Genomic DNA, 27,802 nt, shown 5'->3' with positions numbered 1-27,802 from the left:
TATTTGTGCTTGAGTAATGGATATTTCTGGATAATGACTATCCAGTAATAAACTTTTTTTAACATGTATGCATAAATACACATATACATATGAAAATTTCTGGGTTTATTTTCTTTCAAGACAGACATGTAATATAATCCAAAATATTTTTTCTGTCTTATGTATACAACCATGCACATGCACACACTGTATTTATTTTCTTCCTTAATTGTCGTAACCTTACATTTGCATAATTTTCACATATCCAGCATGTCTTTAAACTTGAACAAGAAGAATATATGAAGGAAGATATCCCATGGACTTTAATAGACTTCTATGACAACCAGCCTGTCATTGACCTTATTGAAGCTAAAATGGGAATTTTAGAACTTCTGGATGAAGAGTGCTTGGTAATTTAAAAATTCTTGCATTTAGAGCTCATAGAAAAAAAAAAAAACCTACATAGATTTTTACAAGTTGGGCTTATAATCCATATTTTGTCCTTTTATATGGGAAGTAGAGCATTTTCCTCATAAAAGGAACATTAAGATTTGCCCTCTATTTGGTAATTTTAATTGTAAGCCTCTTAGTCTATTTTGCTCTTGTAGAACCTAAAACTAGATCCTTAGCTAGAAGACAATCCAGTAATTAGAGTTCTTCACTGTGAGGGTAGTGCAGTACTAGAACAGGTTAAGCAGAGGTGCAGTGGGATCTTCATCCTTTGACATTTTCTGAATTTTAGCTCAAACAGCAGTTATCCAAGCAGGAATTTGGACTATTCAATCTCCAGGGGTCTATTCCACCAGTATTTTGAAAATGAAGGTATTCTACAAATCACTAATTTTGATACAAAAAAGCCCCCCACAGTCTCGCTTTTTAATAAGTACTTGTTGAATGCACCAAACCTACATCTTTGCTTTTCTTTCTTCAGTGTTACTATTTTTTTCTCTGTGTCCTCTCCTGACTGTAGAAATTCCTAATCTATTTTTTTTCTATGTTATATGTAGTTCCTCTAGGCTTCCAAACCTATCGAAGAAGCTTTGCCAGGGAAGAACAGGTCAGGGAAAGTTAAGCCCTGTTAAAATGGTCTCTAAAAGGTGTTTGGGTGATATTGGCAATCTGTACCTCTTGGAATCCATGGAGTAATATGGGTAACATGTTCTGCTCACTAGAGCATTCTCAGGGGTCACATTGTCCCCATTTGCAGGTAGCATCCTCTCAGGACAAAATTATTTATGACTCACCAGAGAATTAACTCTAGTCAGCAAATTTGTGGATTAATACAATGCTCTTTCATAAAATGATTTGCTACAGGGAGCCACTGATTAGTTTGAAGATGCAAAAACTGGTTGTTGTCAGGCCTCATAGTTCACTGAAGATGTTTTATTCGGAGTATTTATTGACAGTAAGTGTTTTTGCTGCCCTTAACAGTCCAACAAGTTTGCTAAAGAGATCACCCTTCTCATTTTTACAGTTACCTCATGGAAAAGATGAAAACTGGCTTCAAAAGCTATATAATAATTTTGTCAGTAAAAATGCACTCTTTGAAAAGCCGAGGATGTCAAACACGTCTTTCATCATTCAACACTTTGCTGATAAGGTAGAGTGTAAACAACCCAGTAATGTTTCACTGTGTTTCTAGAAATAGCTCATTCAGAAAAGAAACCGAATTAGAAAATAGGAAATATTAACCACACTTGTTTGGAACTTCTATAAAATTGATCTTCAATACATAGTGCTATTTATTTATTGGTGATAGTGTCTGTAATGTGCCATATAAACATAAGAAGTGCTTAAGATAATGAATTTGAGAGTATAAAAATAAATCATCAAGATAAAAAGCAGAAAAAGAGTAGAGTGTATAAGTAGAATAATTACAATTGTAGTCTATACACATTTTAATCTCAGTTATTTACATTTCAAATATAGTATTCCTTTTTTTGATATTTTGATTTGAAACCATAGTATCATGAAGAAAGGAGGAAAGAAATTCCTAATGAAGGCAGAAGGAAATTGCAGTTGATAGTGGATTCTGACAGTTTGTCTTGCTTCTAAATTTACAATATGCATGTATGTAATCTTGAGATAATGGAACTGGGAAAAGAAGAATTTCAACCATCATGTTTAAGACTAATAAAGAGCTCTTGGCTACTGCAACTGAGAGAGTAAAAATTATTGCTTTGCTAACAGTTTATGTGTTGCTGAGAAGTTAATGATTTTGCCTGTTTGCACAGGTAGAATATAAATGTGAAGGATTTCTGGAAAAAAACAGAGATACAGTACATGAAGTATTGATTGAAATCTTGAAAGAGAGCAAGGTTTGTGAACAATCAGTAATGACTAATTTTTTTAATATCTGATTTTACTGGAATTAATTCAGATCTGGTTTTAAAATATTTGTTTTGATATAAAATTAGTCTTAATTTTTTTTTAATATTATCCAAGGATATATTTTTAACATAAAAATAATATAGAAGATGAAAAACCACAGTGTTCAACTTCTTCGTATATGTGCATTTACTTTGCCAGTTATGTTGGAGGTTTTTTTAATATCTCCCTTGAAGGCCATTTTGTAATCCTTGTAACCGAAAAACTTTTTTTTCCTGTAGTCATTATGTGCAGCTTTGATAGGTAGTTTATCATTAACAACTGCCTTTGTTTATTCTTCAAAAGAGATTAAGAGAATGCCAAGGCAAGGAAAACATCAGATGTCTTATGTGTGCCTGCCACTTCCCGTCTGCTGGAAGGCCCTGTCCCTTTGAAGTCTACAGCCTTGAGTTAACTTAAGAAGTTAGCTTCATCTGACCAAAAAACATAATCTTGAATTACATATTGTGAAAATATAACCTTAAGTGGTCTTATTTTTAACTCTGCTCTGTGTTTATGTCCGTATTTGCTCATACTGAAATAGCTTTTGCAGGCTGCCTTAACAGCTGCTGAATTTTGTCTGTGAAACGTGTAAGTGCTTTGCAGCAGACTCAGAATCATTCCAGCTCTTTCTTCAGTTGTTTGTTTGTGGCTTAAATACCCAGTTCCAAGTCCTGCAATACCTGGCCTAAGCATTAAGGGGTTTGCACTTTATGCTGTAGTAAATGTTGTTTTTATTTAAATGTTGCTACAGTTACACAGTATTTAACTCTGATTCTTTCACCACACTTTTAGTTTCATCTGTGTGCAAATTTTTTTCAAGACAATCCAGTGTCCGTTTCACCTTTCAGTTCAACTATAAACATCAAATCTGCAAGACCTGTTCTCAAGTCACCCAACAAACAGCTCCGGACAACTGTTGGCAGTAAGGTACTGCAGAAACGTGCCAGTCTATGATGCTTGTGCTTTGAAGGAAGTGTACTGGGCAGTCTGAGAGTGTGATACTGGATCCTGTTATTGTTCATGGGGGACTGTCCAGTTTTCAGGACAGCCAGAACCACCCACAGTGCAGTGCTCCAGGACTGGGTATAAGTAGGTGTGTTTAACTTAAATATAGGAGACTCCTAGCTACATCAAATTAATTTTCCTGCATTTAAGATGTAAACACTAAGAATATATATCCCAGTGTCCAGCCAAAACCTAATAAATAATTAAAAGAATAAGATTTGAATTTTTGCTCAGCTGGAAATGTTTCATCAGCAAAACTGTTATGTCTGGTATTTTCTAGTTCCGGAATTCTTTGTCTTTGCTTATGGTGACACTCAATGCAACCACCCCTCATTATGTACGGTGCATAAAGCCAAATGATGAGAAGTTGCCTTTTGAGTAAGTATGTTAGTGGTGTTGAACTGTTCCATTACCTTTAAAATTAAGAGTATTTTTCCATTTCACTGTAGCAACATGTCTGCAAGTTAAATTCTTATTGTTGAGCAACTTCCCATATGGAACATATTTCTCCTTGCAAGATAACTAAAGTAGAAAAAAAAATTGTCATTTTACAAAAATAGAATAATTCAGTAATAGTTACTGATGCATTAAAAATTCTTTATTATCCTAATATTTTTTAAGTTGTATATTAGTGTTTGTGTATTTGTGAGAACATTTTTAGGGGTAAGGTTGCCCACCTTTGGTTTAAGTTGATGGATATTTCGAATGGTATGGACTAGCACCAGTTTATATTCAAGGAGTAAAACCCATTGCCATTTTCTTTGTGAACATACCTTTTGTCCACAGAAGTACTTAAAAAAGCTTTAGAAGTCAGAAAAAGTGTGAACAGTGTTGAAATAGAAATCCAGTTAGTAAAATGGTTCTAATTATTACAGCATGCCAGACCCAGCAGAAATGTAAAATATAACTCTACTTTTTTAGGTTTGATTCAAAAAGAGTTACTCAGCAGCTACGAGCCTGTGGTGTTTTGGAAACTATTCGAATTAGTGCACAGAGCTATCCATCCAGGTAGGGGTGGCAGTGAGCCTCCTTGGGTCAAAAAATATTTGGTTGTCTGTTAAATGAAATTAATTAGTTAACTTCTAATTTTCCAGGTGGACTTACATTGAGTTTTTCAGCCGTTACAGCATTCTTATGACCCAGCAGGAGCTCTCCATAAATGACAAGAAGCAGATTTGCAAGATTGTTTTGCAGCGGCTAATCCAGGTTGGTTTGTATGCACCAACCCACAGATGTACTGCAGCTTCTATTAGTAATAAAAGGTCTCTTTTGCCAAGAGTAGTATTTCTCCTCAAATAGGGAAGATATTTACGTTATTACTGTTTTTCCTGATTTAGTGTGCTGTACACAGGCTTGTGAGTCAGTAACATTGTGTTGTGGCACAGTCATGATGTGACCATAGACAGAGAATATAAACACTCTGTGCTTAGCATTATCACTTGCAAAATGGAAGATATTCTACCTATATTTATAAACCAGTGAACAGTAAATGGTATAGATTTGTCAAGTATTACAAGCACAAGAGGGCTTTTGATGGTGGAATGCAGCATGTTGGAGAACTGTTCTAAAAATGTTCTATTTTACACGTCTCTCCTATTTGTTAGACGAGCTGGTAGTGGTGAGGCTGGTCTCAGTCAAGCCAGCAACTCAAGTCAGCATGTCAGGAGTGAGTTCAGACTCAGGGATGTGTAAAAGCAAACACAGGCACACTTGCTGCATAGCTCTGGCACAGGCCAAGGGTAAGAGCCTGAACTTAAAAGCAGCTTCACCCCTGAGTTTTTGCTCACACAGGTCACTGATTCAAGGCCGGAATTGTGCATCAAAAGGTAGTGTTGAACCCATGGAACCTTGGGAGACTTGTAGAAGGGGGTGAAGAGATTGTTTTCAAGGCTTTGATGATAAGTCCAAAGCCTCCCTTTAATTTTAGATCACAAGTGTGCAACTTTTGATGTAATTCTCTGGGTCTTTTCCTGCTAAGTGGATTTTCTCCCCACATACTCTTATCTACAAAGAGGACAGAGAGGATATTCTTCTGTAGCAAGATCATGTCATTTCAGAAGAGCTTGCCTGAAGTGACAATTTATAAAAGGAAGAGAATGTCTGGGCTACAATAATAAACTAAAAACTCAATATACCTACTGTTTTCTTTTTCAGGATCATAACCAGTATCAGTTTGGGAGAACAAAAATTTTTTTCAGAGCAGGACAGGTTGCTTACTTAGAAAAACTGCGATCAGATAAACTGAGACATGCGTGCATCATGATCCAAAAGAGCATTCGAGGCTGGCTGCAGAGGAAGAAATACCTTCACACAAAGCAGGCAGCTGTTACCATCCAGCAGTATTTCCGGGGGCAGCGGACAGTACGGTACTCTTGGCTGATAAATGAATTTGCTGTTGGGGGGTGTCTGAAGGCAGATAGAAGATCAAACTAAAGCCCAGAGTGTCATTTTTATGAAAGAGCAATTCAGGCTGTATTTTCATTTCCTCTGGATTGTAATTGTGGACTTGGAAATGTTCGAGTTATTCAGCTGATACGAAGAATGTACTCTAAACAGGTTTCTAATGCTGTCTGTCAGATTCCTGAGAGCCTCTCTACCTGTAAGCTCAGTCCTTATCTGATGATATGTGACCCAGTTGTCAGCAAGGGGTTACTGCTGAGCTTCAGGGCCAGAGAAGATATCAGGGAGCAGAAAGGAAAATCAGTTTATGGGGTCTACAAATTATTATGCACAAATTATTGCAAGGAGTTATGCAACAAGGGAACTGCACCAGTCATTCACAAAACAGACTGAGAGAGAGATGGCTCTGTGTAGGCTTGGAAATTTTCAAAAAGAGACCAGAACAACAGCTTGGGGACAGATGTCAAAGGCTGTGGATAACTCCCTCTCCTTCACTTTGCTTGAAGAAAAAGCTTTATTTTAGATAGCAAATGCCTGTTTTCAGTATCTTTTGTTTTGTTTTGTTTTCAATATCCTTTTTCAATGTCTTTTGTGTGTGTGTGTGTATGTATGTTTGATTTGACTGACCAAAGGAATGAGCACGAGAAATCTAATGTGACCTAAGTAAACTTTGTTGTCTTTTGAATCAAGGCAAGCTATAACTGCAAGAAATCTGAAGCAAACGTGGGCAGCTATAACGATTCAGAAATACTGTCGGGGTTACCTGGTCCGTAGACTTTGCCAGCTCATCCATGTGGCTGCTGTAACAATACAAGCTTATACAAGAGGATTTCTAGCAAGAAAAAAATATCAGAAGGTACAGCCCATCAAAAATTTAATTTCAGTGACTAGAAACAGCTGTTACTCTATGAGAAAAATGGAGACAAGGACAATGATCCCCAATACTTTACCTTTTGCATATCTCATTCTCATATCTTCTACTCTGTTTTTATATTGTTACTATAAAAACACTGAATCACAGTAGATACCAAGAACATTGTCTGGTTTATACTTAAAGCAGATCATTTTGTGTGATTACTACAGTGGCTCAAATCTGTCTGCAGTCTGGTAATTTGAGTATTTTGATACGTCCATGAGAAGCATCGTGCTTGCCCATGTATGTAGACTCACAGGCTGTTGTTATTGCTGCTGACAGAGCCATAGATAATTACAGACAGATGTTAATATTTTATTTTAAAGATGCGTGAAGAACAGAAGGCTGTGGTCCTTCAGAAATACGCCCGTGCGTGGCTTGCCAGGCGCAGGTTCCAGAATATTCGGCGCTTCGTGTTGAATATCCAGCTCTCATACAGAGTGCAGCAACTGCAGAAGAAGATAGAGGAACAGGTGAGGGAAACCAGTTTATGATCTGTACTTTATCACATCTGTTCTAGTAAAAGTGCTTATGTTGACCAGAGGCTTATGTGGATTTAAATATCTGTATGTTACTTGAGAAGATGGGAGAATATGCAAGGGATATGGTCCCTTATAATAAACTGCTAGACTTCCTACATCCAGGCTAGAAAGAATCCCCTAGGATTTCCTTATATTTGTGGGTTAGTTATGCAAATGAGAAGAATCTGCAATGAACTTTTTTTTTTTAAAATGTTTCTTAAGTAGTCCATCCAGTCTCTGGATGGGGTTACTTGTTAGTATGAAGGATGTGTGAGATACTGCTCTGGTACAACATATTTTTGGGAATTCCACATTATGTTTATTTTGCATTTTATTTTTGAGAGCCATACCAGCCAAATCATCTTTAAAATGGTAGTTTTAATCTAACTGAGGGAAACAGTCCCTGGTTGAAATAATCATGACTGGTATGGGATGGTGAGCAGAAGCAGGTCAGCTGCTCCCTTCAAAATTCTATGGAACAGTTTCAGGTGTGCATTTTTTTGTTTCCTTTTAACCTGTCCTGCTTATTGTAGAGTAGAGAAAATCATGGTTTGCTGGAACGATTGACCAATTTGGCTTCAGCTCACATGAGTGACACGGACACAATTCAGAAACTCGAAGCAGATCTTGAAAAGTTAACTGCTCAAAAGAGAACATACGAAGAGAAAGGGAAAAAGTATAAAGAGGACAGCGAACAGGTAAATTATAATTGCCATCTGGGTGCTTTTATTTTTAAATCCTTTTTTTTTCAGTTACTGGATTTATCAGATGCATGATTTGAGAGTTGCTAGGTAACTATACTTTTTTGTGTTTATGTGGGAGGCAGCAGAGAAGGAAGGAAGTCCATAGATACTTGTTAAAATGTAACATCTTCTGTGACCTATTTCTTCCTCCTTTGTAATTTGTATATTATGCTTGCTTTTTGTGTGTACAGAAAATCTTAAAACTTGAGAATTGGAATAAAGAATTACAAGAACAGAAAGAGACCTTAGAAATAAAGCTCCAAGAAAAAACTGAGGAAATGAAAGGTACAATAACTAAAGGGAGTTTCAAAGGCATTGTAGTGGGGTAAATTTGTAAAGTCAAGTTTTCAGCAAAACTAAATTACTTTTGTATTAATAAGAGCAATATAAATGCTGAATTTACATTAATTGAAATTCATGTTTAGAATGTGTAGTGCAAATGCTTTTTATTTAATAATTAAATTAAATTTGTTCTTTCAATAGCAAAAATGGTCCTCCTCTTATGCTTCCTGTCTCATGGACATGTATTCCTTCAAAGTGTAGCTTCATCCTTAGTTCCTTTAATTGATTCCTTTTAGGAATCTAGCTTCAAAGGACACAGGCAGCACATGAGATCAAGTATACTTTAGAGGAATAACAATTTAGTGTTTCAGAACCTTTTCTATTCTATAGCATTCCTTATAAAGTGTACTGTGATGATTTTTGGCACTCGAGAGAGTAATTTCAGCCTAAAAATATGTTAAGGATTACTTACTTAAGCAAAAATTTCTCATTGTGGTCATACTGTTTTAATAAATGTACATAATTGCATGAAAGTCTTTGAGACATTGAAATATCTTTTGACAGAGAAAATGGATGACCTCACAAAGCAACTCTTCAGTGATGTACAAAAAGAAGAAAAACAGCGAATGTATGTAATCTGAATTTTATTGCTTTGAAACAGCATTCATTTTTTTCTCTTTCCCTACCTTTCTTTCTCTCCTGCTGTAAATGTGTTATGAATCTATCCAAGTTCTTGGACATTAATGCTAGTCCTGAAGTACTTCATGTAGAGTTTAGGAAAGCAAATGCTTGTTCGTAGGTCAGTCGTGCAGGAAATCATGATGAGACTGTTCCTGCTTTTTCAGTTTCCTGTCTTTTCATGTGTCTTTCTAAGAATTGAAAGGCAACCTTGATCTGATGGTTTCTTTAGAAATATCCTCGGAATTCGGTCAGGACTGGAAGAGCAGCTGCTGGCCATGCCAGTCAGAATTCCTGTGAAGTGAATTTTAAAGGGCAGAATTGAAATATTCAGTATAAGGAAAGGCAGTGTTTGTAAAAGGACATTTGCTTAAAGATATAAAGGAAAGAACTTTTTCCCCTCCCTTTGGTGTTTCATTTTCAGTAGTAAAAATCCTGTTATTTTTCAATAAATGGTTTTTGCTTTGCAGCATACTTTTCTTGGATCAAGTACTTATTTCCCAATAACTCTTTTCCAGTGTAAGACAGAGAACCTCAGGTACCATAAAAATGCTGTTTTCTGAAGTGCAGAGTGCAATCAGTCACAGTCCTGAGGTCTGGAAGCTGTGTCATATTCCAGCTCAGTCTGATTTCAGCTGCTAGTTACTTCAGACTGTACTAAAACTAGACTTTTGCTAGTTTTTCTGCTTTGCCCATTATCTATATTATGTTGGAAGCCAGTCCAATCCATCAGGGACTAGTGGAAAATGGAAAACTGCTTGCAGTGTTTTACTGAGCAGGACACAGGGCTTTCTTTTGCTATGTCCTTCTTCAGTGCTGACTGTGGCCATAAATGTAGTGGAAAGTTACTCAGGCAGGCTAACTCACAGAGTCAGAGAACTAGCCTTGAAGTGGAATAAACTCAGTTTTGCCTTTAATTCCGTCCCAGCATCTGAATTACATGTAGTAAAGTCTATGGACATTCTTCTCCCATTATCATCCATTTTGTAGATTGATTCTGAGCATACAGGATGGCATTTTCAAGTAATTATGGTTCATTTAAATTTTCTTCAATGAGACGTCCTTCAAATTAAAACTAAAACAAAGTCCACTCTTTCACTTATGACTGTAGAAAAATAAAACCACCTTTCCGTTGTCTTCTGTAGGATACTTGAGAAAAACTTCCAAAATCAGAAGCAGGACTATGAAAAGGAGATTGAATTGCTCAAGGGAGAAATTAAGATTCTGAAAGAAGAAAAAACTCAGCTGCAACATCAAATTCAGCAAGAAAGTGTCATTCAGGATGGCTTGAAAATGGAAGTAGGACAGCTTACAAAACAAGCACAGGTGAAACATGATGCATATTTCATTTTGGAGTCTTTGCTAGATAAAGCAAGTAGAGAATGTGCATGTCTTATTTATAGATTATCTTCACTATTTTTTTTATCTTCACTGCACTTTTAGAACAAGTTATAATTAATAAACTATATTTGATACACCATTATGTAGCATCCTGTTCATGTAGTACACAATACGAGTAAGTTACTGCAGTGCATGTTTTCAAGAATAATTGTACTTGAATATTTATGCATTTAAATCTGCGGATCTTTTTTCCTTCCTTTTCCTGAGAATGTATTTGTTTCTCAGGGGATTTTTCATAGAAGTAGTTTATAAACTGAACCTGAAAATAGTACTTTGGTGTAAAGTCACATTTTTTTCTCTGAGTCAATTCCATGGCACAGACACATATTTTTTCAGTACATCACATTTTTTTTCTGCTCTGATGCCTGAGAACCAGATACTTTAAATACAACACATTTCAAACCTTTTACCATATGAACCTGTTCCTAATTATAACTATCCTTATGATTTAATTGTTACTCAGCCCTTGTTTTTCACTACTTGTCTCAGTCTACAATTTTTCTCTGATTCAGAAAATACCTGAGTTACAAAAGGAAATCGAGCTGCTGCAGACGCAAAAATTGGATGTGGAAAAGCAGGCCCACTCACAGAAGCGAGAATTGAGGGGTAAGACACACACCAGATATTGCTGAGAACTTACCAACTATGACATGGAGACAGTTTAAATTGATTTCTTCTGTGTTAGCTTTGATGAAACTCCTGTTCTCTTTCCCATCCAATACTGATTTCATTCTATTCATATATTTACTCACATGGGGGGAAAAAAGGCTCAACAGATGAGTTTTACAAAGTGATCACTGAATACTGAGATCAGGTGTACCCCTTTGAAAAACCTCTGATTTACATTTCTCCTTTGTGTTTAAAATTCAATACTAATAATTAAAGCTTCACTTAGAATTTAAACTTCGCTTAAAGCTTAACAAATATCTTGCAGAGACCTAAGAATGTGGAAACAGTACATTATCTGATGAAGTTTTCCTTCATCTTTAGCCTTGGGTCCAGTAATGTCAAATATGCTTAAATAACTTGCTGAGTTGGGTTCCCTCTGGGAGAAGGTGCTTAAGAAGCACCACTGTTGTGGACTTTGTTCAGTGATACCAACATCATAGAGAAAACCTGTATCTGCAGCATTTAATGTAGTAACCTAGCACTAGATGACAAATCATCTGTACAGCTCTAGCAGTTGTTCAGATTCAGACTGGAAAGGTGTAACTTTGCATTGAAAGTTTGGTGTGTTTAGAAAAAAAAAGTACTCTTGGTGGTACACCAATCTAATGCACCTGCATGTCCCATAGTAAAACCAAGTTCCTCATTGTATTCTTGTATTAAATCAGATACTTAACCAAGAAATGGGAAAGAACCTCATAGATTTAGGAAGAGGTTTGTTTAATTTTTGTAATTAAGCGTAATTTGAAATGTGCGGAGAAAAGAATTCGTATAATAAACTTTATTAGTTTCTTCATGTAATAAAATTCTTTTTTTTTTTTTTTTACAGAAAAGATGTCAGAAATTACAAAACAGCTTCTTGAAAGTTACGATTTTGAAGATGTGAGAAGCAGGTAATTTTGTTCTGAGGTCTCTTAAAAAAAACCCTTAAGAGATGCATTTTGTTCACGTGCACACTCATGGTACTGCCTTGCATTCCAGACTCTCTGCGGAGGATTTGGAACACTTAAATGAGGATGGAGAACTGTGGTTTGCTTATGAGGGCTTGAAAAAAGCTACAAGGTTAGTTCAGTTCTTCAGTGTTTTCATAACTCCAAGCTGTGATCTAGAACATAAATTGGAAGATCAGTGAGTAACTAATTTGACAGTGCAGCACTGAACTTTTGTTTAAGAAGTGAACAAACACTACATTATATGATGGGCTGAGCAGCTTAAAGTCAGTTTAACAAACTTTAAAAGTCAGTGAGTAAGTGTGTATGTATGAGTCAAGGAAATGTGTTTCCTCTGAGATATCATGCATAACTTTCAGCTCCCTTAATGCACAGGTGAGGTAATGGAATATCTCTGTGTTAATCACAGTACTTTGTTTTCATTTCATATTAAACTTGACCCATTTCACCAAGGTCATTCTGCATCTGCCATGTTCTTTCTCCCTTTTTTTTTTTAACAGAGTATTGGAAAGTCATTTCCAGTCTCAGAAAGAAATATATGAGAAGGAGATTGAAGGTTTGAACTTTAAAGTTGAACACCTTAGTCAAGATATTAATCATCTACAAAAATTATTCCGGGAGGAAAATGACATAAATGATGGTATTCGACTTGAAGTTAGCAGGCTGACTTCAGAAAACCTGGTAAGATCAAGGTGTAGTAATCAAAGTGTAGTAATCAAAGTGTAGTAGTACAACCCAAATGTGTTTGTGGCACAGAGCACTCAAAATCTTGCAGTCATGTCCTTGAATTCTCAAGGCTCAAACAAATGGGGCCATCTCAGATTGCACATCCATAAGGCTCTTTCCCTGTCTGCTTGGGGTGGTGTGTAAGGAAGCAGCCAAATTTCTTGTCCAGCTCTACAGTTTGTTGGGGCAGCCTCACAGAGATTCTTTTCCCTTTTCTTTTGCATAAACCCGGTTTGAGATTTTTCTTCAGAAGCCTCTTCGAAGTTCTGAGACTCTCCCCGCCAGAGGGCAGCTGAGCATAGCAAAACACACCAAACAAACTGCAGGCATGGCTGAAGAGTGTGGTAATTGGTGCTGTGCAAAACTGTCTGACCCAAGGAACAGATATTATTCCAGAAAATAGCATATACCGCATAATTTTTCTGAAAAATAATTGAAGAAATATTTTCAAAACAAAGTTATGAAAATTGAAAATATAATAAAAAGTTATTTACAATGTTACTTTTTAAAAAAAAACATTTTATGGCATATTGAGGGCTTTTTTCCACTATTAATTGAACTGGGGAAATTAAAGCCACAGTGTAATTTCCTTTAAACTGGAACAGAACAATGGTACTACTGCGACAGTCAAACAATTTGATTAGCTCACTATTTCATTTTTAACAGTGGCCAGCAGCAGGTGCCTCCAGCAAAGTTAAACAAGTCAGGCAAGCAGGTATCAGTGCTCCCCCAGAGCCTCTCCTCTGGTTTTGACTATTTTCAGTTGAAGCTCCTGAAGTGTTACAGGAACTACTGCAGGCATTTGAAAAGAAGGAAGATGCTGAGATACACAAATCTCCTTTTCCTCTAAAAGGTGATCCCAGATCTTAAACAGCAAGTTTCTGAACTTGAAAATCAAAAATTAGATCTTGAAAACCGTCTTCAAGAGCAGACTGAAAAGTTGAAAGGTAAAGTACCAGTATGATGCCTTGTCTTTCAGTTGTTCAATGGATTCCCTATATTTGAACTTTTAAAAGTTGAAGCAATATTCTGTGACAGCTTCATTGCTGTATTACTTTTCTTCTTAGTAAAATGTAAGAGACACAATGAAAAAATATGTTGTATATTTTATATATCTCATTAAAGAATAAAATACGTGCAAGCATGTGCTTTTTTTTTTACCTTTTTGAGGGCGTTCAGTTCTATAGTTTGGATGTCTACAAATGTATTCAATGGGGCTCTGCAGAGAATATGTGGAGTGCAGTATGCCCTTTGGAAACAGTCATAAAAAGGAAAGATGATTTGGAACTTAAGGCATACTCCATGAGATGGACTTAAGAGAGTGCTGAAGATTCAGAGTCAGAGGGAAAAGTTCTTGCTGAGTTTGCTTGTTTGAAAGTTCTTCTCAGTTTAGGAAAGCATACTCTGCTGAGCATTCTGAGTCTCTCTAGCTGCAGTGTCTTCCTAGGCAACTGATTTAAAATTTAGAGGTATTTTTACTGCCCCCTGCAAGAAGTTAGTAGCATGAAAATTCTTCATCCCGTGTAAATTTCTTTATGTCCCATATTTCTCTGCTACATTATCTGGCAGGTCATTCCCTTTCATTAGATGGAACAAAATTATGAGCGTAAGAAGAGATTAACTGAATACCAGTACAGAACAGTAAATGACTTTGATTTTGTTGTTTCTCTTTTGTTTTGGGTTTTGTTGCTATTTATTACTGAAAAAAAAATGAAAGAGATGTCTAATCGGCTGCATTATGAGCTAGAAGGGACTAGAACACAGAGACGGTAATTTTTTTATTTTTTTTTTTAATTTAAGAAATGTAGTCACTATAAGCTGTGGTAACAGAGTCAATTAAACACCTTAAAGTATTACATTTCATGTAAGATTTACCCTACAGTGTTGTGTACAGTTAATAAGTAATGGATGAGTAAGACATAACTATGCTTTAACAAAAGATTAAGAGACAAGACTTCTTATCTACCTATTTTTAGAACTAATGAGGCTCAGAATGAAGTGGAGATAAAACAAAAAGAGACTCTGAAGGGCACAACCCAAGAAACTGAGGGGCTGAGCAATGGTTTGGTGCAAGATGAAGTCCAGGATGAAGTACAAAGCAAGATAAAACAAGTGACAACTCGATTCCATGTGGAAAACATGGTGAGGAAATGATATTGTCATTAAGAAATTGTACCTGAAATGAAAGATAAAAAGAATGAAATAATGATTTTGTGGTATGGATAGGATGTTTTCTCAATTAATTGAGGGAGAAAAAAATATGAAGGTGTTTCTTCCACCAAATATAAGTAAAAGCACATCATAGGACACTTTAATTGTGGCAATAACATAGAGCAGTAGAAAACAAATTTTTAATTGTGTTTACTCTGAACTCACTGACTTGGATTATTACAGGATCTTGAAGAAAAATTAGACATGAAAGATAGAATAATAAAAAAATTGGAGGATCAGATCAAAACTCTTACCAAAACTCTTGAGAAAGGTAAGATATTGTTATGTGATCTGTTTTTTTAATAGCTTTGCATGGTCAGTGTCTGTTTGAAGAAAAATGTATTTAAAGAGGTGGAGTTTGGGGTGGGGTTAGAAATTCAAAACCTCAGGAAAATGTGCCAGGGGAACCACCAACAGAAATTACATAAAAGTCATTTCCTGGTTTGTTTGGGTTTTTTTGTAATAGGCTAAATAATAGGCACATATGGGACCCAGACTGTATGATAAATATTAAGCCAGAGGCATAAGGTTCTGTCAACAGAAGTTAACACATACCCTCACCCAAACACTGTCTCTGAGCCAACAAAGTTAGTTTTGCGTGGGATGAGTAACTCCTCCCATTACCCTTCAAGTGGCAGGTGGTTCCTGATATGAAGTTAGTTTGTACAAAGCTCTTATATACAATGTAGTTGTTTGCTATAGAAACCTCTTAAGAATATTGCAGAGGTGCCTTAATGTAGAGATGTGCTGTTGGTGTTTATTTGCCTTATTAACACAAGTAATTCCACTGAATCCAGCGAAACTATTCATGAACAATATAAATGTTATTTAACTCATAATGCTTGGAAGCATAAGCTAAGAACATTAATGTGAACAGGCCTGTACTCTATTATAGAGAAAACTGCTTTTCCCCAATAGTTTGCTCTGATGTGACCATTAGCTCAGCCACTAACCTGGAAGTAACAGTACTTTTGTGTTTGACAGCTGAAGCTCATGTGCCAACTTCGTCCAAAGAGTACATTGGAATGATGGAGTACAAAAAAGAGGATGAAGAAAGGATCATTCAAAATCTGATCCTTGGTATTTTAGTAAAACTTGACATTTTCTAAGTTGTCAACAATATTCAGAACACTGCAACAAAAACTACAAGGCCATATTTCACTTACATTCAAAGTTGCCTTTTTCCCCACTCCCTTACCACCAATACAACTTGGAGGATCTGCATTGCTCTTTTTCTATTGCCAGACATTTCAAGTACAGAAGTGCTTTATCTGTGTAAAAATCATTTGTCTGACTCCACATAATGCTGACTCTGTTATCTTTTTTATTATTTATTCACCTCTAAAGCTCTAAATCTCAAGAGCACACCAGGGACTTGAATTTATGTTCTTCCTGGTCATCTACTAAGTCTGTTAGTCACTGGGCTTACATCCATGTGTGATGGTTACTCTCCTGTCTGTCCTTTCCATATCATTCTCTTCACTGAAAGGAACTGTACTTTCATGTTTGTCTTGTAGAAGAATTTTGTCCTTCATCTGTGTTACTTTACCATATCAATTTTGCTGCCAAATCAGCTTTTTGCATTACCTTACAATCAATATTAAATTCAGCAGATTTTCTATGCACATTGGTACCATTATTAAATTAACAATATCTGCCTTTTCTTATCAGCTACTTCACCCTTGTGAATGTATGTATCTTTGTGAACAAAGGTGTGTCTTTAAACAATGCCTAAATTTGTGGGGCCTCCAGTAGGTAGTTAAATGCAAATTGCTTTTTGAAGTTGTTCTGCCTGGCGTAACCCATGCTGGACCTCAGAATTTGCTACAGTACTCTCCTAACTCTCTGAAAAACTTAATTAATACTATTATGTGTGCAATACTGTTACAGAAGTTTTCAGAAACCAGCAATTCATCAATAAATCAATTATGAAGTGTCTGGTCCCTGAAGAGATGAACCACATAGTGCTTCTTTTTCAGAATGATACATTGAATCATTGAATTTTCATATAATAAACCCGATGACTCTCCTCTATGCAGATTTAAAGCCACGTGGAGTTGTAGTTAATATGATACCTGGCCTGCCAGCTCACATCCTATTCATGTGTGTGAGGTATGCAGATTATCTGAATGATGCTGACATGCTGAAGTCTTTCATGAATGTAACCATTGATGGTATCAAACAAGTTGTTAAGGTAGGAATTGTGTTTGGCTGCAATATATTGTACTTTTTTATTTTTAACATAAAGTATCAGATGCATGCATAGGACCTGGGGAATGCCAGCACTTCCATTGCTGCTAGTCCTGTAATGGAATGATGATCATTAGTGACACTTTTTGAAGTTTGCAGTAGTATCCCTGTAAAGTCTCCAGGTAAGGTTCAGCTGTGCTGAACACAGAATGCACAGAATGCATTAACATAAATTATTTTTATCTGAAGAACCTCTTGACAAAGTAATTAAAAGTATTTTTCATTTTACAATGAGCAGCTAATTAGGTGAAATGCACCTATGCTTTCAGCACTGGTAAAAGTCAGATGGACAGAAATGAAGGTTAGTAGGTCTGGCAGCAGGCAGATAGAATTATTAGAGGTTTTTACACTGCTCTTCTACTAGTGTAATAGTTTTTTTCTGATATGTCATTTGGTACTGCAACACTAGTACCACAATATTAAAATTTGTTGCCAACCAGTTTACAAAAATTAAGTTGTAAAGAATTGTTAGCCTGTTGTCTCATCTGCGTAACAAATTCAGCTCTGTGAATGCTTTGTTGTGGATTTATGCCTGGAAACACCAAGCAAGCACAGACAGGAATAGACTGTGGTTTATGCAGTTGAACATGTTGTACAGAGAATGCCTGTAGTTTGTTTAGAAACAAATTTATAGCACAGTTTATCCATTAGAAAAGCTTTTTTGCACATAGTTAGAATTATTTATTTGTAGTTCAGTTTCATTGGTGCGTGCAGGTGTTGTTCACACTTCTTTGCAGGAAGCCCTCCAGTACACTACACTATCCATAGGAGTGTGCAAAGAACTGTTTGTTCAGGCTAATTCATTTAGCCAGTCTGTCATATCAGAATACTTAAACAGTATTTACCAAATAAAAGAGGGATCTTTGCTGTGTGTGCCTGAAAACACAAATGATTTGTTCACCTAGGATGTTACAGGTGCTGTGTGCTCCTTGTACTGTAGATTGACTCTATTATGCCAACGCTGTAATGGTCTTAAGTTTAGTTATTAAATTAACTTCATGAGACAATACCATAATAAGATTGCTTTACTTATTTTCAGGAACATTCAGAAGACTTTGAGATGTTGTCCTTTTGGCTTTCCAATACATATTATTTCCTTAACTGTTTAAAACAGTACAGTGGGGAAGAGGTAGGATTGATTTAATAAAATAATGTCATTACTTTACTTTTAATAAACTTTAATTGGAGTTAAAAATAGTGATAATAGATGATTATTCACCAGCTCACCACTGTTCCATCCAGGTATTTAGATATTCAGATTGCTGTGCAGTGGTATTATATGTCTTATACAAATAAAAAAACCAGTATAGAACTAATAGATCAAGTGAAATCAAGGAAACATCAAAGTGCTGAAGTAGGTTAAAGACATGACCTGAGAACTGCTCCTTAATTTGAACTATTTCACATGAGTTTAATGTAGGCTGGACTTAAGATATCCAGCTATCTATCTATCTATAATATAAAAAAAAGTTTTACTGTTTTATTATTGGGACCTTTCAAGCACCTACTGCTACCAAAATAAGGCTACAGAAGAAAACCTTGGGAAAGAAACAAAACAATAAAATGTTCAGTTTTTTCCTTATTTCAGTTGCTTGTTTAAGCTAAGTTTTATCCTGAGATTCAAAATTCTTTTAATTATTTTCAATTGAAAACTCTTACTATATTTTTTTGGCTAGGTTTTATACATTCAGATAGACTGAATGAAATTAGAGACAATGGAATAAAGTCTTCAGGATTAAAGGAAAGAGATGCCTCAAAGCCTCGGCATCCCAGTGTGTGCTGGGTCACCAGCAACGCTCCCTCTCGTGGTCGTGCCGGGAACGGCTGCAGAGCAGCGCAGAAAACATTTAAACTTAGTTACCCAAGTGTTTTATAATTTGGTTGCAACAGTAGGCAAAGGTCTGAATCCAGAATTTACTGTTAATACATATTTCTAATGAATATTCAAGACTTCACACAAGTTAGGATTCCGTGTAGACTTTTTGAAGTCAGAACTTTGCTAATGAAAAGTCTGAAAATAATATCCCTTTGCAGCAATAAATTTTTTTTTGACATCATAGTTTAAATAACTATATTTTTGCCTTTTTTTATTTTTTTTTTTTTTTGGCAAGGGGGCAGGGGAAGTTTTCTTTCTGTTTAAGTGATCTAGGAATTGTTCCAAAGTTTATTGAAGTCTATGCATGTCTCTCCCTTGGCTTTAGGAACAGAGTAAATGTCAGCATAAACTGGAAAATTAAGTACTGGAAGCATCCATTGAAATTACCTCTAGCTTTGACTCATTCTGAGACTGTGTTCAGCCAGAGGTGGAATGAGTTACTCTAATACATACATTACATTGTGGGAATCATTTATAACTATAATGTTATGTGATTCTAATAATTATATTTACAACTCACTTGTAGGAATTTATGAAGTGTAACACTCCACGTCAGAATAAGAACTGTTTGAAGCATTTTGATCTCTCAGAATACAGACAAATTCTTAGTGATTTGGCCATTCGAATATACCACCAGTTCATTCTTGTCATGGAGAACAACATTCAGGCCATGATTGGTAAGACAGCACCAATCCAAACACACCTAATGCAGCTTGTGGACTGTATGAATAAAGCTTATTCATGGAGGCAAAGGGTGGGACAGACTTTTCTCCTGTTGATTTATACATGTGTTCCAGCATGTGTGTTTCCACACATATAAATTCCACTGAGTGGTGTATCCCCACAGGGTTTGGAAAGACTTTTTCCTCACAGCACTTCCTGGCGTGGGATAATGCTTTGAATCTGAGCAGCATCATACAAAAACAAAAGGCTTTTTAAAAAACGTGTGCTCCAGAAGCCTTTTTCAGTATCCCATTTTTCTTTTATCATTTAACTTTTAAAATACCCTGAAAGTAGGTTTTGTTCAATAACTAATGTAACCGAAAGGATCCTTGGGAGTTTTGTTCTTATCAGTTATTTTCTGTTGTATTTCAGTACCAGGCATGCTGGAATATGAAAGTCTTCAGGGAATTTCTGGCTTGAAACCTACGGGGTTCCGTAAACGTTCTTCTAGTATAGATGACACGGATACCTACACAATGACCTCTATCTTGCAACAGCTCAGCTATTTTTATAGCACTATGTGTCAGAATGGCTTGGACTCTGAGCTTCTAAAGCAGGCAGTGAAGCAGCTTTTCTTTCTAATTGGAGCTGTCACCCTCAATAGTCTCTTCCTCCGCAAGGACATGTGCTCGTGTAGAAAAGGAATGCAGATAAGGTAAAGCCAGTAAAGTTTCAACAAGCTTGAGAATGAATTTTGAACACTTTGATGTGATATCCTTTGTCTCTAAGTGACCATTCTGATGGAAGTAGCCTGTTGGTTTTTTTATTCCTTTTGAAAAAGTAAATCTTTGCATTTTGGGTTGAGCTTTCTCAACATAACAATTATAAATTGTTCTTTCCATGGAAACACTAATGGAGGAAAAGGCAGAGAAAATTACAATCTGAAGTTTATAGTCAGGCATGGTTAGGATTCTTTCCATGCTAGCTCATTTGTGATGTGACCAGTAGTATTTTTAATTCTTTCTTACTATAGTAAACAGGTGCAGTGTCCCCTGGCTGGCAGAGGGACAAAAGCTGACTTGCATGTTTCATGCTCTGTGACAAGAAAAGCACTGAGACAGAGCCTTTGAGGATGTAGATTGAGCATCATCTGTCTTGTTACAAGCACCAAGAAAACATGCCCCTGTTTTGCAGAAGATACAGTTCATTTATTCTCCATTAGTCCGTCTGCAGACTAATGTGAAAGAAAATCAGTAAAATCTTGTCCCATCTGGGAAATTACTGGAAGAAAGCTGCTTTAACCTTTAGGTCATGAGTTGTAAGGCTGGCCCTGCTTTGTAACATGCAAAGATTTTCCTAATTTCCTGTACAAGCTCAGTTGTAAATGAATGTTTTCATGACATACAGTGCAATAGGCAATGCAGTATATATAATAGTAGTTTTCTGTAAACAACAGCTAATAACTCACTCTCTATTAGCCAAGCTTTTGAGAAATAAACAAATAAAAACAAAAAAGCAAACTAAACAAAACAAACAAACAATCCCCGTCTAAAAAAAAAACACACCAATTTGAAATATACAAAGGAGTAGGAGTAAACTTACAGTTCAATAAGCTATTAGTTGTTTGGGTTTTATGATCTATGGTTATGGTTTTTAACTTAAAATGTACTAATTTGAACACTGCATTAGAGAAATATTTCTTCTTTAGCAGTCTTTAAAGTAACTTGCTTGTCAAGGGGAACCTGACGTTTCTGTTCTTTGCTCATGGTTTAACCCAGATGTAATATCAGCTACTTGGAAGAATGGCTTAAGGACAAGAATCTTCAAAGCAGCAATGCCAAAGAAACTTTGGAGCCGCTATCTCAAGCAGCCTGGCTCCTTCAGGTTAAAAAGATCACAGATGATGATGCCAAGGAAATATGTGAGCACTGCACATCTCTCTCTACTGTGCAGGTAATGAACTATCTGTTTTCTTCTGGCAGCACTGATTGCAGAATCTTAGCCATCTAAAATAATTTGTTGCAAAAGGCTATTGGCCTTTCATTTGATAAAAATAACATTCATCAGCATTCTGAATCATCACTTGCTCAACTGTAATTTTAACTCCTTATTTCTGATTGTTAGCATTTTAACTGTGGTGAATAAATACTTGCCTGCTTTGTTCTATCCCGCATTTTTATTCCACAATGTATCTTCTTTACTTTGCCACAGGGTTTTTTTTTATTGTTTCCCTTAATCAATTCAGCTTTTTCAACATCTCCTTGATCCTGCTGACACCTCTGGAAATGAGTCATAACAATCATCATATATTTAAACAATTCATTAGGTGACTAGTCAAAACTCTCTCTTTACTGTAAAATGTTTTACTGAAACCTTAATTAAATATCAATAAGGATGTCATAATAATGTTTTCTTCTTTTTGTCCTCTCACTTCTTCTGACATAGTAAAATAGTCTTTTGTAATTTGAACAGATAGTTAAGATCCTCAACTCATACACTCCGATAGATGACTTTGAGAAAAGAGTGACTCCATCATTTGTTCGTAAAGTCCAGGTAAGAGCTACAACTATTATTTCTCATATTCAGCTTTCAGGATACTTCACACACACAGTTTTTGATGTTAGGTAGTTGTACCCGACCTTTACATCATATTATTACTACATTGTTCATCTTCTAGGCATTTGGAAGTGATGCAAACAAGTCTGCTTAACATAATGTAAAAGCGAGATTTGCAATGGGAAGAAAACAATGGACTGTTTTTGCTTTGATTCTTAATACAGTATTTTCTTACCCTTTCTGTTATGATTTCAGGCTATGCTAAACAACCGTGAGGAGGTTCCACAGTTGATGCTTGATACCAAGTATCTCTTTCAAGTGACGTTTCCTTTCACCCCCTCTCCACATGCCTTGGAAATGATACAAGTCCCCAGCAGCTTCAAACTTGGCTTTCTCACAAGAGTTTAGTAAAAACAATGAATTGATGTTTCCTCAGAGACTGTGTGAAGACATGCAGACTTTCATGGTTCATTTCACCTGCTGGTGGATAGTATGGCAGCTTGCAGCGAATTAAACTGTTAGAGACTTCTTCTTCAGTCAGGACTTAAACAGTAGGAATAATTTTGGCTTGTTATTTCCTTCTCTCTGTTCTTACTCTTTTCCCTCCATTTCAGTCCTACAGTGATGACTTTATATCATCAACTGGACACAAAGCTTACCATACAGTTTTTTAGTCCAAACCTGACAAGAAAAGCATTTATCTGACAGGTTTGTATTGCTGCCCTGTCAGCACCAGTCAGAGGGGAAGACTGCCATGTGATAGATGTTACTGCTTTACAACTTGCCTTGTCTTAGCTTCCTGTAACAAGAGGGTTTTTTTCTTCCCAAGGTAACTCTATTCTTTGCCTTGATATACTGGATCTGTTTGAGAGTAGCTTTCATCTTCACTTCTTATATCCTTATTTCTTTCACTACAAAAGTAGTCTTTCACAACAGTTCTTCCAGAAGACTACATTGAAACTGGGGAACAGAGATCAATCCAAGAGAATTGCTGTTTACAAACCCACATTGTCTTTTTGTGGGCATGCTGGCTAGGCTCCCTCTGCTTGCATTGCAGCCTGGGGACTCTGCACAGATCTTTGGCCAAAGCAAGGACTCGAGTGCTCTTCTTCAAGACAGGTTTCAGTTTTGTTCTCTGCAGTGACAAGTTTGGATTTAATATGAGTTATTGTAATGGAAAAGTCAGATATAAAGTTCATGTTTTGATCCAGGTTTGAATTATAAGCTTGGTTCTCTAAAAGACAGGAGTCATCTCCTGGTTTGGTTCCATCTATAGTGCAGTGTATTTCAGAATATACACTGAGTGTGCACATGTGCACATCACCTTTCTCCTTTTCTCTTTTTGCTGGTTTCCCTCCTCCAGTCCAGAGACTGAATAGGAGCAGATGCAGTTACTGTGGTCTGCTGTTACTGATAAACCAAGCCTAATTCCTTACATTTCATCTTTATTTATTCCTTTTCAATTGCAGGATCCTTAAAAGCAGTAGTCGTCTCCTTTTTGCTTTGTTCAGCCTTCTCCGTGTAATCAGGGAGTAAAAGTAACTTTATTTAGTTCTGGACTCTGTCAGAACAACTGGGGAAACAGCATTCACCTCACCACAATGATAACTATCCTTAGAAATTCCTCAGTAAATAATGCTGGTTTTCTAAACTACTTTATTAGACGTAGTTATTAAAATCAAGTACTAAAGGTTTGAAATATTTGATGGACTCTAATTAATTGAGTTAATTTAAATATTGCAGGAAAGAACAATTGATTTTATTTTTATTGTTGTTATACAGTGTTAGTACTACTTGTTTAATTTCACAGAACAATCTGTAAATATAAAGAAGGAATCATTCTTGCTATTTAGTGTTCTTGGTGTTTACTATGTACAGTGTAATACTCATCATGATATCCACAGAGATATACTCAAAATATATGAAGGAAAAATTTTTTGGTTTGTTCAACAACAATAAAAGCTGTACAAAAGATCACGTATGTAGGTAGACTGGTATTTTAGTGTGTTAAATAAAGTAGCTTTTAAATCACTTTTTAGTGCTCTGTGTGAATGAATAGCTATGTTCTCAGTATGGAATCATTTGAAAGAAGTTACTTGGAACTATGTGAACATTAGTGAGTACTGTCAGTCTTGTATTGCACCATAACCATTTATTTAATGGTCCAGTTGCTTTGCTGTAACATTGTGTATCTTCCTGTCAGCATGGCATGCTCTCCTTGGCTCCTAAGGAATTTCTGGAAATATTTTAATGCAAGCAACTTTTGTTGCTGTAATTTGTGTATAGCCTTTTTTTACAGTTACTGGAGATGAATGAATGTTACCTGGGATGATGTGAGTAAAATCACAGCCCACTCTTTCAGCCACATCACACAGAAACATCAAGGCATGGATGTCCTTTATGACAAAAACTGTTGATCAAGAAAAAATTGTTCTGACAATTTGATGCTTGGTTACTTTAAGAGAATTGTGTGAAGTATGCTATTAATACTGTGTATGCAAACAGCAAAAGATATTTTTAAAAGAAAGTTAAAAATAATCGAGTCTGTTGTACGCTCTCAGAAACTGACCTTGTTTTTGCTGACATTAATGCCTTCAGCCAGTATGTAAGTACAAAATTCTTTTTGTTCTCTGTAATTCTTCTAAATATAAGGAGCAGTTTTAGTGGAAGAGGCATTACTGAGGCTAACTGTCCTAGAATGATAGTGAAAGTGAAAGCTATTTCGTTCAAATGGGAAAATCACACAATCACAGAATATGCTGCTTTGGAAGGGACCCACAGGGATCATCAAGTGTTGAATGGTGATCCTTACTGCAGTGGCATAGCACTGAAATGGTTTGTGGAGAGATGTGTGAGATGCTCTTGGCATCTTTGGATGTGTTTAGACATGTGACTCCTGCAGTTTCTGGGAATAGAACTCAGCAGCATAGGTGGTCCCTTTCAGTCCTGTGCTTCCATAATACTCTAATAAAAAAGAGAATTACAAAATAATACTATAATAAAGAAATTTCTGCCCAAGTCTCTGCTGGGCAGAAAATTTTTTTTTCCTCTTTTTCTTTCAGATCCTCTTGACTATCAAATGCAGATACCTAATGGCATAATTTCAGTGACTTCCATGGAGTCTTAATAGTAGATATGACCTTCAGCATTTTTTAAATTTTTCAGACATGTTTTCATGAATTTCCCCAAAATTGTTTCAAAGAGTGCAAGAAAAGCAGAAATTTTTAGTCCTATTGATTTTAAAGTTATTGTCTTAGAACAGGTAAATAGTAAAAGTATAACCAAGGAGGAACCAGCATGGACACTAATCAATTTGTTTGACTTTTAAATTTTGTTAAGAATATGAGATAAACATCAACAGTGCTATTCATCAGAATGTCAAATTGCTATTTGGAAAAATCAGTTGTCAATCACCTCCCCAGTATGTTTCAACTTTGCTGTTTCGAAACCACCCAAAAATTGCTGCTGTATGGAACAGGCAGGTAAGATCTAGTTTCTGTCCTTTATTCTATATTCTGAAGAAGGGCAGTTAAAATAAAGTCTTTATCATCAGTAATCATCAGCACGTAGCTGATCTGAGGTGATGCAACTGGAGAGGCTGAGCTTTAAATACACTTTAAGTAGACTTAGTAGGAAGGTTGTCTTTCTGCATTAGCAGTAGCACAGAGCTTATTTAGTCATCTTGAGACTCTCCAGGTTCTTGCTCTTTGAAAAGGTGGGTAATTTTTCTTACTTATCAACAAACTTCATTGCACAGAATTTCTCTGTAACATATTTTTTCATGATTCACCATGCTACCATTTTTAGATTTCTAGTATAACTTTAAAAACCTAATAAGGTTAAAATTTCAGGCTACAATGCAAGAAGTTGCAATGGTTTTAGACCTTTGGGGTTTAAATATCTTTATAAAATAGTATACAAATCTGTCATTATGACAATCTCAGATATAATACTCATTTTTAATTATTCAGAAGTTTTGATGGCTTCTATTATAGCAAAATTCTGTAACGTGTCATAATCTCATCTGAAGTAAAATACTGATAGGCAGGTAAGATTACCCTATATGTTATTACTTTTAATTCTCACACTTTATCAAAATTAATTCTGCCCAGAGTATTCATTCCAAGCCTAACAGAACCTTGTCAAAAGTCTCTAGAGCTAGTGATGATGTTTTGTTCAAATAAGATGGCTTCACACCAAGTATCTAAATCTCTGATTATGAGGGTATCTCTGAACATGAGTTGCCCTCAGTGGGAACCACTAATTCTAAGAACCTTGGACTAACAGGTTATTCAGTTGTGAATGTCCAGTTTTAAGAATCTAGCAGAACTGAGCCCAGGAACTGTAGTCACTTAAAAACCATGAGCAATACCTGCTCCCTGAAAGGATGGCAGCTTGTGTTCTCAGGCTCACATTTGCACAAGAACACATTAAAAACTTTAGGACGTATTTGCTGCTTTTCGTCAAATGGAATATAAACCTCCTGGACTGCATAGAGCTGACTGAAAGCTCCATGCAAATTTTAGATTAAAGTGCTGTAGTTCTTTTCAGGACAGATTACTTCCTGCATGTGTTGGGATGAAGTTATGCATCCCCTGGAGACAGCAGGAAAACTTATATTGACTTAAGTGTGGGTGGGATTTCTGGGTTTATTATCTCATTTTTCATGTAGTCCACTGAAATACATAAGAATAAACAGCAGAATGGAGGCAGATACACAGAGTAGAGTTTGCTTTATATAATGACCAGCCAAACAAATTCTAAAATCTGCAGAGCTGATTGAATTTCTTTTGTTCCATTTAAATCTGTCTTGCAATAGCTTCTTCTGATTGTTTACCAAAAATTCATTATTTATGTACATGTCTAAGTAATGTTAAAAGCGTCCATTTTTAGAAGTGGTGAAAGGTCCTATTTTCCCTATGAAAAATGTGCAGAGAAAAATGACACTACATTATTATTCTTGTTTGTTTCTCTGACTCTCAAGTAGTTTTTAATACTCTGTTGATGATAGTTCTTTGATCCTAGAGGTGCCTGGCTTCAGAACAAAAGGGTTTTCGTAATGACCCAGCTGTCAGTGTGCTTGAAGCATCAATTTCTGCTCAAGAAGCATATTGTTCATATTTTCTAGCTGCTGCTGCTGGAATCCTAGCTCATCTTTTCAGCTTTAAAGATACTATATAATACTGACTATTTAATTAGGCAGGGGAAAAACAATAAGTATCAAACAGTGGAGTTTCTCAAAAGTTCAGCTGTTGTTATGCATTTCTGGTTATTGACTGCTGACAGACTGAGTAAAAATTGAAACTACTTTCCCACATGTAGTGAATCCATGTGCACAGCACATATTATAATGGCATGTGTATATATACATATATTTTGCTTTATATTTTTCTGCGTAAAATTAGAATCTGCAGAGCATGTGACTGTTTTGTATATAGTGACAGTTCATGGTGCTCAAAAGATTAGTCACAGAGAGAGATTATCCAGCCTACAGATGTCTATATAAGCCTAGGCTGCATTAGCTAGCACAGCAGTGGTGGGAAGCTTTGTGCTGGACTGGAATGCACCCTTTCCTTCTTCTCCATCTCTTTCAGCTCTCACAAACTGCAAAG

At 36.1% G+C, this 27,802-nt stretch overlaps 1 protein-coding gene across 1 annotated transcript in view; it reads left to right on the top strand.

The window, feature by feature from the left end:
- MYO5C (myosin VC) overlaps positions 1-22,598 on the top strand; it is a 29,599-nt gene extending 7,001 nt beyond the window's left edge. Inside the window, exons 12-42 of the mRNA XM_029958794.1 lie at positions 249-389; positions 1,454-1,579; positions 2,214-2,297; positions 3,142-3,276; positions 3,635-3,732; positions 4,276-4,362; positions 4,449-4,560; positions 5,509-5,720; positions 6,445-6,610; positions 6,994-7,140; positions 7,722-7,886; positions 8,123-8,216; positions 8,778-8,841; positions 10,037-10,217; positions 10,805-10,898; positions 11,788-11,851; positions 11,940-12,020; positions 12,409-12,589; positions 13,488-13,581; positions 14,352-14,403; positions 14,611-14,776; positions 15,029-15,116; positions 15,341-15,343; positions 15,830-15,925; positions 16,885-17,039; positions 18,135-18,224; positions 19,498-19,648; positions 20,067-20,349; positions 21,413-21,587; positions 22,107-22,187; positions 22,446-22,598. Coding sequence (XP_029814654.1) covers positions 249-389; positions 1,454-1,579; positions 2,214-2,297; positions 3,142-3,276; positions 3,635-3,732; positions 4,276-4,362; positions 4,449-4,560; positions 5,509-5,720; positions 6,445-6,610; positions 6,994-7,140; positions 7,722-7,886; positions 8,123-8,216; positions 8,778-8,841; positions 10,037-10,217; positions 10,805-10,898; positions 11,788-11,851; positions 11,940-12,020; positions 12,409-12,589; positions 13,488-13,581; positions 14,352-14,403; positions 14,611-14,776; positions 15,029-15,116; positions 15,341-15,343; positions 15,830-15,925; positions 16,885-17,039; positions 18,135-18,224; positions 19,498-19,648; positions 20,067-20,349; positions 21,413-21,587; positions 22,107-22,187; positions 22,446-22,598 — 3,819 coding nt within the window. The remainder of the gene's footprint in view (positions 1-248; positions 390-1,453; positions 1,580-2,213; positions 2,298-3,141; positions 3,277-3,634; positions 3,733-4,275; positions 4,363-4,448; positions 4,561-5,508; positions 5,721-6,444; positions 6,611-6,993; positions 7,141-7,721; positions 7,887-8,122; positions 8,217-8,777; positions 8,842-10,036; positions 10,218-10,804; positions 10,899-11,787; positions 11,852-11,939; positions 12,021-12,408; positions 12,590-13,487; positions 13,582-14,351; positions 14,404-14,610; positions 14,777-15,028; positions 15,117-15,340; positions 15,344-15,829; positions 15,926-16,884; positions 17,040-18,134; positions 18,225-19,497; positions 19,649-20,066; positions 20,350-21,412; positions 21,588-22,106; positions 22,188-22,445) is intronic.
- Positions 22,599-27,802: the final 5,204 nt, after the last annotated feature.

Source organism: Manacus vitellinus, unplaced genomic scaffold, assembly GCF_001715985.3.
Source record: "Manacus vitellinus isolate BGI_N305 unplaced genomic scaffold, ASM171598v3 scaffold_16_pilon, whole genome shotgun sequence".
In the NCBI taxonomy this organism is placed as follows: Eukaryota; Metazoa; Chordata; class Aves; order Passeriformes; family Pipridae; genus Manacus; species Manacus vitellinus.
Note: the sequence above shows the minus strand (reverse complement) of the source record. Positions and strands in the feature narration are given on the sequence as shown.